The sequence below is a fragment of the Ranitomeya imitator genome, chromosome 5, assembly GCF_032444005.1.
Source record: "Ranitomeya imitator isolate aRanImi1 chromosome 5, aRanImi1.pri, whole genome shotgun sequence".
NCBI lineage: Eukaryota > Metazoa > Chordata > Amphibia > Anura > Dendrobatidae > Ranitomeya > Ranitomeya imitator.
In genome coordinates this window covers 20,799,385-20,813,377 of record NC_091286.1, presented here as the reverse complement: position 1 = coordinate 20,813,377, position 13,993 = coordinate 20,799,385, and the positions used below count along the sequence as shown (strand labels likewise).

Genomic DNA, 13,993 nt, shown 5'->3' with positions numbered 1-13,993 from the left:
AGGGACATCAAAATCCCATCTGATCATCCATTATCCCCAAAGAATTTGAAAGAATTGATAAGGATGCTGCACTTCATGTTACCTTTCACGTTCCCATCTGGAATTTTTTTCTTTCCTCCTTCCTTCCTTCCAGACCTGAGCTCACTAATCTAATTATTATGTCTGTACAGTATTAATTCAGTAACATCACTTCACACGGACACGTTCAGGCCATTCATCACGTGCTCCAGCTTGTTCCGTAAAACTGTCGTTTGTTTTGCATGTTGTGTACGTTCAGATTTTAGACCTTCCCATCCCTTCATGTATATAACTGCTGGCATCTTACAGAGAAGACTCAGAGAACGGGACGTTTCGCAGAAGGAAAGATCAGAAGGAAGAGAAGCAGTGAGTTGTATGTAGCTATGGATATAACATTTAATAGAATTGTATCATACAATGCACTCGTTATTTCTTTTTTTATGTTTGCTCTTTGCCTTTCTTTGCACCTGTTTGGTATCGGACACCTAGCATTTTATATATCGCCTAAGGGCGGCCACTGTACAAAGCCAAAACTAGAAAAATCCAGCTCCAGGAAAGAGAAATAGTCTATATATAAAATCCAAGCTAGCTTTATTGAAATAGTAGAATTAAAAATGTGGACTCCAATAACAAGTGGCTGACAAAGGAATCACATATCAGCTCTCACTGCACTGAACGCGTTTCGAACACGGCTGTGTTCTTAATCTTCAGTATGCAGAGCGTGGTTAAACAGATCATTATAAAGGCAGTAAAACAGATGGGTAAATAATTAACACTAATAATAGAAAAAAGGATTCTTGGTTTTAAATATGGGTCCGGTATCAAAATGGACTCATGACGCTTATGGATCTGGACACTGATCCACATTCTTTAACATCAACAGATACCGGACCCATATTTAAAACCAAGAATCCTTTTTTCTATCCTGTCACCTTTGGAATGTTGTTAATCCATGGGCAACAAATGTAATACATGTAACTGTTAACATCTGTCAGCTAGCCCCCCAAAATCAAGTTATCAGTATATCTTTGGTATAAAATAAAAATCCATTCTTTATGAAAAGATGCATTTTGTACAGATATGCAAAATTGGGGTGAACTTAACCCCCATTGCGGTTCCTGTTTTCTGTTCAACAAAAAAAATGGTCAAACTAAGAATTTTTTTTCTGGAGGGAAAATCAGTGCAATCTAAAATAAATACCATCTTCTTGTCTTTAAGTAAGGGTACCGTCAAACAGTGCCATTTTGATCGCTACGACGGCACGATTCGTGACGTTCCAGCGATATCCATACGATATCGCTGTGTCTGACACGCAGCAGCGATCAGGGACCCTGCTGAGAATCGTACGTCGTAGCAGATCGTTTGGAACATTCTTTCGTCGCTGGATCTCCCGCTGTCATCTCTGGATCGGTGTGTGTGACACCGATCCAGCGATGCGTTCGCTTGTAACCAGGGTAAACATCGGGTTACTAAGCGCAGGGCTGGTTACCATCCTGGTTACCATCGTAAATGTAAAAAAAAACAAACAGTACATACTTACATTCCAGTATCCGTCAGGTCCCTTGCCGTCTGCTTCCCGCACTGACTGACTGCCGGCCGTAAAGTGAAAGCACAGCACAGCGCGCTGTGCTTTCACTTTACGGCCGGCAGTCAGTCAGTGCGTGAAGCAGACGGCAAGGGACAGATACCGGAATGTAAGTATGTACTCTTTGGTTTTTTTTTACACTGGTAACCAGGGTAAACATCAGGTTACTAAGCGCGGCCCTGCGCTTAGTAACCCGATGTTTACCCTGGTTACCCGGGGACCTCGGCATCGTTGGTCGCTGGAGAGCTGTCTGTGTGACAGCTCTCCAGCGACCACACAACGACTTACCAACGATCACGGCCAGGTCGTATCGCTGGTCGTGATCGTTGGTAAATCGTATAGTGTAACGGTACCCTAAGACATCATGTTTTAGTCTTATTTCTTTATCACCTGCATGTCCACTTCAAGTGGGACACTAGTATAGAGGGAGGTGACAAAGTAAGTACAAAATAATAATGGCCATGCTCTTTAGTGAAAATCAATTAAGTGCTCTGAGTCCCATAAATAAAAATGTATTAATAACATATTTTTGCAGTGATTTTTCAAAATAATATATAATTGGTATAAGTGAATTCTTTGTATTCAAATATTTGAATCATTTTTCTGACGGGATACCCTCTAACCCTACTATGCCAACAATTCAATATTTTAGTTTTTATTTGGATCCACTTTCCGTGTTTGTTAAGTATTTGGCTTGTTGAGCAGTCGGTAAATTTCCTCATAATAATCTCCTATCTCTTGATGGGCATAATGTTGTGGATTTTTATTATGGCTCAGTGCCCCATTGCACACGACACTAGATAGTTCTAGCAGGAATGAACATAATTTCTGTTTTGGTAAACCTTTATTATGTTCCCCCAGTTTATAATAATATTGGGGCCAACGTCGTTAAATCCCATCGCATGCTTGTAATAGTTCCTCTTTGATTGCCAAGAAAGACCAGTCCATTAATTTTTTTTAATTAAATCTCTAATGGGGGTGCCACTAAGGGCTCTTATTTTCTTAATTAGATCTCACCCAAGAGGATAATTTTATTGATATTTACTTTTATATTCCTTTTTCATATGTCTCCTCTTAGTGTCCTGATTTTGAGCTTTTTGTAAACATCACATTTATCCCTCACACTATAATTTTTCCTGTTGTCTAGGGAATCCCCCTGATTTGTTAGCGGTGAATCCTTCCCCACATCTAAATTCTTTTTATTCCATTTATATACAGTTTTATTTATATAATGCTTTATTTTTAAAGCCTTTTTTTATTCTTTACTTCATTTTTTATATATTTTATATTCCCTTTGCATTTATTTGATAATATCATATAATCATTTTGTTGATGTTTTTCATGTCATATAGATAGGCCTATAGTAAAAATACCAGAAAAGCATCATACTCAAAGCAGGCTATCTGTATATTTAGAAAAATGTAAAAAGCCCCCCAAATGGCACCTAAATGCCACAAAAATGCATTTAGCCTTTTCCTCAATTTGGTATAGATCTTCAAAAAACACTTGGGTCCAGAATTTTTGGAAAATTGCAGGTAAACATTTCAATAAAAACAGCGCAAAATGGAGCAAATGCTGTGCATGAATCCAGTCTTCATTAGTAGCCCATTGTTCAGCAATCTGTCTTCATTAAGCTCCTGAGCCCCACCTAGTGGTGGCAAAAGAAAGGCAGAATCAAATAAAGTATAGTGTAGTTTATCTACCTCTGATTAAAGGAGCGTTCTGGTCAAAACGTATACATTATCTGTAGGGATAGGTCATGTTTAATAATATATCCTTGTTTTTCTTCTGTTTACAGAGCACGTATGAGCTTCACAAAAAGCAATAGCTTTAAAGCTTCATCCATTTATCCTATGGGCTCTGTGGAGAATCCATGGAAGTTTCACAATCAGGACTTTGAAACATTAAAGCAGTTTCACCTGGAGGAGGGCGTCCTGTTTACAGATGAGTATTTCCCTGCAAGCAAGAACAGTATTGGTATACGTCTGAAGAATGAGATCGATGCTAACAATATAGAATGGAAAAGACCTAAGGTTAGTAATGTCAGTAAAGTAGTGTTTTAAAAGATTTGATTATCACCATGGATAAGAATCACAAAAGCTGAAACAGCAGGGATTACTGAGAGACATAAAAGTCAGAGCAGAATTCTGAATACAGCTCTGGATGTGCTTGATTATGTAACTGTCACGCTCGTGCCAAGACCGGTTGGCGCGGCGTGCGGGGGTCTGGCCCCACTGTGCCACAAACCAGACTACCCTGGAAGGGGCATAACTAAGTAGCTTCCTTGGTGTTCGCAGGAGCCTCTGATGGTGAGGTCAGGCTTGTGCGGCAGGAAGCTACCAGGTGCCACTCCAGGGTGGTGTCTGGCTGTGGCTGCTGATCCCACCGGGGAACAGAACATAGACAGGCAAGCGAGCACGGCTGGCATTCTGGCAGACAGGCGGGCACGGCTGGGACAGAGGCAGGCAGACGGGTGCAACAGAGACACTGGCAGGCAGATGGGCACGGCTGGCTATCTGGTAGGCAGGCAGGTACGGCTGGCTCTCTGACAGGACAGGTGGACAAGGCTGGTACACTGGAAGAACCGGTAGGGACCGGTCTGCTTGCAGGTAAGTAAAACAAGTAAGAACCTGTTCAAACAGGAGGACTTATGAATAGGTAGAGAAAGACCACAAGAGCAGATGCAGAGTGAAAGCACAGGAGGTAGAGCCAAGAACAGAGACGCAGGAGGCGCAGCCAAGAGCAAGAGATGTAGAACCGCAAGGAGCGAAGCCACGTGCAGAAACACAGGAGGTGGGACCAAGAGCAGGAGGCGGAGCCACGTGCAGAAACACAGGAGGTGGGACCAAGAGCGGGAGGCGGAGCCACGTGCAGAAACACAGGAGGCGGGACCAAGAGCAGGAGGCGGAGCCACGTGCAGAAACACAGGAGGTGGGACCAAGAGCGGGAGGCGGAGCCACGTGCAGAAACACAGGAGGTGGGACCAAGAGCAGGAGGCGGAGCCACGTGCAGAAACACAGGAGGCGGGACCAAGAGCAGGAGGCGGAGCCACGTGCAGAAACACAGGAGGTGGGACCAAGAGCGGGAGGCGGAGCCACATGCAGAAACGCAGGAGGCGCAGCCAAGAGCAAGAGACGTAGAACCGCCAGGAGCGAAGCCATGTGCAGAAACACAGGAGGCGGGACCAAGAGCAGGAGGCGGAGCCACGTGCAGAAACGCAGGAGGCAGAGCCAAGAGCAAGAGACATAGAACCGCAAGGAGTGGAGCCAGGTAAAATCGCAAGGAGCGGAGCCGCAGAGCAAAGCCACAGAGTGCAGAGCAAGGTCAGAGTGCAGAGCAAAGTTATAGAGAGCAGAGCTGAGAGCAAAGCCACAGAGTGCAGAGCAGAGAGCAGAACAAAGTCAGAGTGCAGAGCTGAGAGCAGAGCAAGACAGAGTGCAGAGCTGAGAGCAAAGCCACAGAGTGCAGAGCCCAGAGCAAAGTCAGAGTGCAGCGCAACACACAGAGTGCAGAGCCCAGAGCAAAACCACAGAATGCAGAGCAAGGAGCAAAGCAAGGTCGCAGAGAGCAGAGCTAAAAGCAGAGCAAAGCAAGACACAGAGTACGCACAGCAGGGAAAGGAAACCAAGGCAGGGATACAAACAGACACAGGAACAGGACTAGGCTAAGACAAAGTCAGGTACAGGTCAAGGCACAGAGACATGGACACAAGCTAGGGTACAACGCCCCTCTGGGTGGCGGACATAAGCCAGGGTACGAAGCCCCACTGGATGGCAAACACAGGACACAGACCAGGGTACAATGCCCCCCTGGGTGGCGGACATAAGAGTAACAGAGACAGGACCTGGCACCTCAGCAGCTAAGAACTGACTGAGGGAGTAAGTTGCACAGGCCTCCACCAATGGGTGGGGATGTCTTAAATACAGGAAGCCTTATGGCGATTGGCCGGGGACACCTTAGCAAGGTGCACACAGACTCAATAAGACACAGGAGTTGCCGGCGCTGCCCCCCTATGCACGCAGACAGAGCATGCACAGAGCAAACAGCAGACATGAGGCACACAGCATGGAGCTGGCAGCAGAGAGAAGTCACAACAAGGCCCAGAGAAGTAAGTGAGTTTGAGTGTAATGGGGGATGGGAGGCCATGCAGTGATGCCAGCAGGGTTGTTACAGTACCCCCCTTTATGGCCCCTCTCCTTCAAGCTCGCCAGGATGATTTGCAGAAGAAGAATAGGTCCACACACAGACCAGGCCAACATGATATCTTCAGGGTAGAATAAGGCAGGAGGGTCACCAGGAATCTCAGAAAACAAAGTCTCTTGGTGCTCAACAGCGTTAGCTTCCACAATGAGCTGGACCACCTCCTGAAGGTACATAGGTAACAGGGACTTGAATGCTGCCGTCTTAACATCTTCACCAGCCGGACACATGGAAACTGGAAACCTTCTCATAGGGTTCAACTCTTGCCCGACAGGTAGCAGAGATGTTCTTAGGTACGGAACACAAGAAAAGTCATTGGTGATGGGTGTGGAGAACAACACCTCCACCAGGTCAGAGAAAAATTGAGGTGAACAACTTCTGTTTTGAAATCTTCACCAGCCGGACACTTGGAAACTGGAAACCCTCCCACGGGGTTCGACTTTTGCCCGACAGGTAGCAGAGACGTTCTCGGATACTGAACACAGGAAAAGTCATTAGAGATGAGTGTGGAGAACAACACCTCCACCGGGTCAGAGAAAAATTGAGGTGAACAAACTTCTGAAATCTTCACCAGCTGGCCACAAGGACGCTGAAGGTATCCACATAGGAACCATCTTGTGCGCGTTATCCAGAAGAAATCGTCCAAGCGGCAGGGATGTTCCTAGGAACGGATTAGAGATATAGTCGTTGGAGATGTGTGGAGACATCGTCACCGTTTCCCCATCTTCGGTGACGTCAGCACACCTTGACTCGACGACTAGAAGGCCAGCTGAAGAAGATGACACTGCTGAGTGTCTTTGACGCATGGGAACCAGACACTTCTCATGACTGGGTAAGTTCAAACAAAGCACTTTACTGGAACTCTTGACCAGAGCGGGTGGTAGAGTCCTTGGCTGAGAATGACCCATGGGTTAACAGACAGCATATGGAAAACAAACTTCTTCGTGTATAAGGCTCCAACTTGGAGCTGTATTTGTCCTTGCAGGACTAGACTGCTCTTTAGCAGGGCTCGGCCATTATCAGACAACGCCCACACCGGGTTCTGTAGCTGTAGAACGGAGACTATACACCGACTCCGTATGACAGGCAGCTTAAACACACCAAAGCTCCCAGAAGGCAGAGAAACAGTCATTAACTTTGATGGAGAGGAAGTACTCTCGCCAGGGGCAGCCTCTCCTACTGACCCAGGGTTCTGGAGTACAGGTTTCACAGGACACAGACCATCTGAATGTCCTTTACAACCACAGGGATACCGTATTTCATCCTCAGCACAAGATTCAGGCTGGAGATTTGCCAGCCCCCTCTTATTAGACCTCTTGGATCTTGCTTGGGTGGCTGCTTCGGCAGGTTGTGGAACAGGTGAGTCTTGGACGGTCATGGACGGAAGTGACGGTTTACCCACAGGTTTCTTTCGTCTGGGCCGTCTCTGTGAGATAGGAGGGGAAGACTTTTCAGGAGACTCAGACGCAGGCACATTGAAGACTTTACAGAAGGCCGCCAGGAAGGCCTCAGTCCGTGATGATGGGATCCCCTGCTTCAAAGAAGGGGTTGATGTTGTGAATTCCGTTCTTGGGCTCCCTCTTGTGGTTTCAAGTGGTATGGCTGCTCCTTGGATTTAGCTGTCTTCAGCTGCTTCCGCTGATTGTCTTTTCTGCTCGGCTATTTATGCCTGGCAAGGTCAGAGTGCAGTGCAAAGCTACAGAGAGCAGAGCTGAGAGCAAAGCCACAGAGTGCAGAGCTGAGAGCAGGGCCACAGAGTGCAGAGCTGAGAGCAAAGCCACAGAGTGCAGAGCTGAGAGCAGAGCCACAGAGTGCAGATCTGAGAGCAAAGCCACAGAGTGCAGATCTGAGAGCAAAGCCACAGAGTGCAGAGCTGAGAGCAGAGCAAAGTCAGAGTGCAGAGCAAGACACAGAGTGCAGAGCCCAGAGCAAAACCACAGAGAGCAGAGCAAGGTCACAGAATGCAGAGCAAGGAGCAAAGCAAGGTCGCAGAGAGCAGAGCCAAAAGCAGAGCAAAGCAAGACACAGAGTATGCACAGCAGGGAAAGGAAACCAAGGCAGGGATATAAACAGACACAGGAACCGGACTAGGCTAAGACAAAGTCAGGAACAGGACGAGACACAGAGACATGGACACAAGCCAGGGTACAACGCAACTCTGGGTGGCGGACATAGGCCAGGGTACGAAGCCCCACTGGGTGGCTACACAAGGACACAGACCAGGGTACAACGCCCCCCTGGGTGGCGGACATAAGAGTAACAGAGACAGGACCTGGCACTTCAGCAGCTAAGAACTGACTGAGGGAATAAATTGCACAGGCCTCCACCAATGTGTGACGATCTCTTAAATACAGGAAGCCTCATGGCAATTGGCCGGGGACACCTTAGCAAGGTGCACACAGACCCAATAAGACACAGGAGTTGCCGGCGCCACCCCCCTATGCACACAGACAGAGCATGCCCAGAGCAAACAGCAGACATGAGGCACACAGCATGGAGCTGGCAGCAGAGAGAAGTCACAACAAGGCCCAGAGAAGTAAGTGAGTTTGAGTGTAATGCAGGTGGGGGATGGGAGGCCATGCAGTGATGCCAGCAGGGTTGTTACAGTAACCCAAGATCCATACAGGAAGATCAATGTATTGTATATAGAGTATAAAGCTCTCTTTATGTAGTTTATGGAGTTTTGAAACTTTTGTCAAAAGGTTCTCTAAAGCTTAAAGAGGTAGTCCACTTCTTTAACATTGATCAATAGGGGGCGTATATGCAGCACTCCGCTGCTGCCTCTGTACAGTAGATGTAGCTGTGCAGCTCCGTAACTGGTCATATCCATCCGCCGACACAGAGAACAGCTGATCGGCGGGAGCGCCGCGTGTCGCACCCCAACCAATCAGATGTTAATGACCTATCCTAAGGATTATTGTAATCAATGTATGGTCGGTTTACAGGCAGAATTTTATCATGTAGCTCAATATAAAAACATGGTGCTCTGCGGAAGTCATTCTTTTGAAGAGTTCTAATTTTTGTACTTTGATACAGGACATATGTAAGGAGCCATGCTTCACCGTGGATGGGTTCAATCTCTCTGACATTGTACAAAGGAGACTCGGTAAGACTGCTTTCTCAATGCAAACATTTTTTTTTTGCAATCCAGGCCCTTTATCTAAATTCTTTGGCCAGGACAGGATGGGTTGTTGGCGTCCTTCTACAACCCAGAATTGTGTACACATGTTTCTCCCGCCCCAGCTTCGGGACAGTGTGACCTTAAACAAAAGTGAAGATGGAAGTGTTTTTGGGATGTTGGGTGGTAGATAAAGTTGATTGGTAGGTAAAGTTGATTGTTAGTTTTAAAATGTTTAGCTTTGTTCACATTTGCATTTGGAACGCATTATTTTGCCAGAGTCTAAATTCACTGGAGAATCCCCAAAGCTCAGGCCCAACCCTCACTGTTGGCTTCATAGCTATGTATCCCAGTCACTCAACTGGGTCTGAGCAGGATGAATAACTAAATTATTAACCCTCTATTGCACAGGTAACTGCTGGGTACTGTCTGCTATTGGATCTATTACCATGAAACCCAGACTACTGGAAAAAATCATTCCTCATAATCAAGGATTCGGGAAATGTTATGCCGGAATCTTCCATTTTAGAGTAAGATCTTAAAGATTGTATTTCTTACCTTTCCAGGGGATACAAATTAATTATAAAAAGATTAAGACAGATTAACAAAAGTCATCCTAATTGGTCTCCCATAGATCCCACATGATTGCCTACCCATTGTGCACTCATCTCCTCTTACTAGTCAAATTTTCATTCCTGAATTGCTGATTCTGTCAATCACTGGTCAAAGTGGGCATCCACCTCAGCCAGTGGATGTCTATGATTGATTACCGAGCGCTATACTTGAGTATCGCCATCAGATTCATAGACATTGAATGGAGCAGCAATGTACAAGGGATTTAGGACCCTCATTCCGGTGATAAGTGACAGTCCATGAGGTGGGACCCACAGATCTACATCGTGACATCCATCCTGCAGATAGTTTATTCTGCAGAAAAAATTACATAGCAATATGATTGTTGGGGTCATTACAATTATTGCGATACCAAACATATAAGGTTTCTTTATAATTTAGTGGTTAAAAAAAGAATCACAACCTTGTGAATGATATAAAAAAAAGTGTAAGGGATTAAAAAGGGTAAGAAAAAGTCAGCTCACCAATTTGGATAACCTTTATCCGGAGCTTGGGACTCCTCGAACGAGTAATGGCTTGACAAAAGCCGCTATGGAGATTAATAGTACAAGAAAAGGAACAATCCAGGGTAACGGTAAAGTCCCAGGACGGTAGTAAAACTTAACATTTATTTCAACATTTAAAATCTCCATAAAGGTTAGAAAAATTCCGAAACAGAGGGAAACAAAGAAAAAAAAGAACCTACATGTTTCGACAATGAGTGAGGTTCAACGCCGAAACATATAGGTTTCTTTTCTGTTTTTCCCTCCATGTCTGAATTTTTCTAACCTTTATGGAGATTTTAAATGTTGGAATAAATGTTAATTTTTAATACCTTCCTGGGACTTCACTATTACGATGGATTATTCCTATTTTTGTGCTAAAATAAACAGTGTCGCCATTTTTTGAGACCTTGTAACTTTTTTATTTCTTTAGTTGATGGAATTGGCATTTTTATTGATACCACTTTAGGCTGGCATTTTGATAGCATTTTATGGTATTTCTTTCTAGGGAAGTGTGGTGAATAAAAAACGTTCATTCAGCCTCTCAAATTTTTTTTTTCCGGTGTTTAATATACAGTTTATCAAATTTGATAGATGAGTTTTTTTCAGACACAAATATATCAAATATATGTTTTTTACTTATTTCTTTTTTTCAAGTTCTTTATTTTTTTATGGAGAAAAGGAGGCTTGAAAAATATTAAACTTTAAGGTTAAAATTTACTATTAACTGTTAAACTTTTATATATTTTTCATCTTTTATTTTTTTAATCTTTACCTCTTTTAGGGGACTTTAAACCGGTGATTGTTCATTTGCTAATATTGCAGTGTATAGTGTAGTTGTGGCTCTACTGTGAAGCCGAGCCTCTGGCTGAGCTTCACAGGAAGGTTAAGATGGTACACTCACTGCCCACCGGGTTACCGTGAACACCCTATCTAAATGTCGCTGTCAGACATGATCAGAGTCAGCTGATGTTAGAGACCGATGCTGGCTGTATAACACAGCCGACATCTGCTGTATATGAACCGTGCTCAGCTTCTCGGTGTCCTATGACGAAAATGTAGGTCATTAAAGGGGTTAAATATTTTAGATGCTGAAATTAGTTTACTAACTTTAGACTTGCAGTATGCGATTCTTCTAACTTTTCCTTTAAATATTCAGAAAACTTTTCAGTTACAAAAATTAGATTAACTAAAGTTACGGAGGAGAAGAGATGGAGGAGTGAGGAGGGGGATGCAGCTGCATATACTTAGCCTTAGACTTCCTGCTGTGAGAGGGGAGCGTGAGCATCTTCTCTCTTCTCCAGATCCACATCATGTAGCTCCTGCCCTTTCAGCACAATTATAGAGTGAAAATTCACATGTATAGAAATGAGATATAGGGATGGCTGAAAGTGAACCAAAATATCTGTAAGGCAACCAACACAGTCACAATTACAGCTGCCTCTTTAGTTGTCAACCAGGTCTAGTATGTCAATGACAGAAACATCGGAAGTCTTTCATTCATGTACTATATGGGGGTTACATTACTGATAATGGAGGCTGTCACCCAATATTCCTTAAAATAATAAAAACAGTTATAGTTTTTACTGTTTTTTTACTACTAAATATCATGACCACTTTTCAGACATTGTTTAGACATCCAGAAGGTTCATGAAAACTTGATCTCCTTTTTTTGTCTTTCAGCTTTGGCACCTCGGAGAGTGGATGGATATTGTGATAGATGACAGGCTGCCATTCCTAGATGGAAAGTATTTGACTGTGCAGCCATCCTGCGAAAATGAATTCTGGCCTTGCCTTCTGGAGAAAGCATATGCAAAGTAATTATCCATCTCCTCATTAACTTGAGGATTGAAGGTCATTTAAGAATGAATTGCATCGCTACCTTGATGTGAGGTCACTTGAGGGTATCTTGGGCCAACTGAGGTTTCTCAGGGGCTTCTCTAAGAACTACTGAGTTTTTGATTCTCTACGAGTCCATGAATAAATTACTTAGAATTTAAATATTGATCTCAATTTTTTTTTATTGAGGATTGTAATTAGGTTTTTTTGATTGATGCTCCTGGGGAATCCATTTTAATGACTTGGACCCATGTAAGGTCAACATGTACAGTGCAACGTAGAAATCCATATTACAGACCGGTAGGAACTCCATGTGCCATCATCAGGCATCATACTCAGAATACTTCTAGATGAGAAGAGCTTAGTAAGGATATGAAAAGATTCAGCCAATATTAAAAAGGTAAAGAAAAAGAAAAAGTATAACATTTTATTAATTGATATTTTTTTTTAGATTTCTGGGATCATATGAAAATTTACACTGGGGAGACCCATCAGGGGCCTTTACTAACCTGACCGGTGGACTGACTATGACACTTGATCTGAAGAGCACCAATGCCAAAAATTATTGGAACATGATTTGGTTGGCTAGTCAAGACACAATGTTGGCTTGTATCAGCGACAAGCAGGTAATGGAAACAAGGTTTGGCTGTAAAGAGAGAGATGACATGCTGAGCTTGTGGGGATCACAATAAGGATATGTAGAGTTTATTTTTGCTGAATTTTCTACACGTTCCTTGTATTTTTCCAGTTAAGAAAAAGTTTTCCAAGCTATTTTTTCTTCATTGTTCATTTTTAATATATTTAATGTCTTCTGATTTGTAGGATCTCACAAGCAAGAATCAAAATTTAAGACCGGTAAGATCCATCGGCTCATTCCATATAATTGTATCCCATGTAATACTTCAGTTCTCCTATGATGCACTGCAGGGAAATTAAACCACTCTGGATCTCGGCAAAAGGACACACCGTGGCCAGAATATTTTGATATATTTCAAGTTTAATTTATCCAAAACAGAGAATCCCTTAGCTTGTCATTTGATTCTTTCCTTATTTTTTTAAATTTCGTTTTGATGTTATTTCAACCTTACTAATTATGTAAATCTGTATCTTACAGAAGTTCCACGCACGAAGGTGGAGGATCAATAGCATGGATAATGTAAGTAAAAAAAAAACCCTTCAGGTTACTTAGTAGTCAGTGCCCGGCAGCTGTGATTTACAGCAATTCTGAATAACCCCGCAGAAAGTTTTGCTGTTCTAGGAGGATTTTCTTGACGTTTTCTTAGTTACATTTTACATCAAAGGCCATGTAAACAGCTGACAACACAGCAAAGGGATGTCAATGTTGAAAAATATCAGTCATGAGAAAGGAACCAAAAAAGGTATTAGATCTATCATGGAGCACTATGAAGACAACATCAAAAGGTGGCTTAAATTTGGCACAACAGTGACATTACCTAGAACTGGATGTCCCTCAAAATTGATGAAAGTTCAAAAAGTAAATTGATCCAGTAGGTTGCTAAGAGGCCAGCAGCAACATTAAAAAAACTGCAGGAATTTCTAGCAAGTCCTGGTTGCGTTCTGCATGTTACTACAATCTCCTGTATTGCTCATATGTCTGGCCTGTGGGTTAGGATGACAAGACAGAAGCCTTTTCTAACGAAGAAAAAACATCGAAGCCTGGCTATGTTATACCAAAACCTACAAAAAGTCTGCCAAAAAATCATGTGGGAAACGTATTATTTCTGATGAGACCAAAGCGGAAGTTTTTAGTTGTAATTCCAAAAGATATGTTTGGCATAAAGGCAACACCGTGCTTCACAAAATGAACACCATACCCATAGTGAGGCATGGCAGAGGCAGCATTGTGCTGTGCTGATAGACGCCAATCAAAAAATGCTGAATACTGCCAGAACTTTATGGGGGACTGCATCAAAGTATTAGCCTAAGGGTAAGCATATTTGTGCAATCACATTATTTTACTTCTTTATTATTAATTTTCCACCCAACAAGTTTGTTTCTCAATGGATTTGTACAGATTATTGAGGACATGAAAGTTGGAAAAAGTTCTGAAATTCTTCCTGGCATGATTTTTTTTATGACAAAAACCTGTTTGTTTTT

The 13,993-nt window shown here is 43.3% G+C and overlaps 1 protein-coding gene across 1 annotated transcript in view; it reads left to right on the top strand.

Annotated features, from left to right (window-relative positions):
- The first annotated feature begins 354 nt into the window (after positions 1–354).
- LOC138681119 (calpain-1 catalytic subunit-like) overlaps positions 355–13,993 on the top strand; it is a 30,397-nt gene continuing 16,758 nt past the window's right edge. Inside the window, exons 1-8 of the mRNA XM_069768377.1 lie at positions 355–391; positions 3,402–3,636; positions 8,840–8,909; positions 9,333–9,451; positions 11,720–11,853; positions 12,327–12,501; positions 12,698–12,730; positions 12,990–13,031. Of these exons, the coding sequence (XP_069624478.1) occupies positions 3,409–3,636; positions 8,840–8,909; positions 9,333–9,451; positions 11,720–11,853; positions 12,327–12,501; positions 12,698–12,730; positions 12,990–13,031 (801 nt within the window). The 5' untranslated portion in view covers positions 355–391; positions 3,402–3,408. The remainder of the gene's footprint in view (positions 392–3,401; positions 3,637–8,839; positions 8,910–9,332; positions 9,452–11,719; positions 11,854–12,326; positions 12,502–12,697; positions 12,731–12,989; positions 13,032–13,993) is intronic.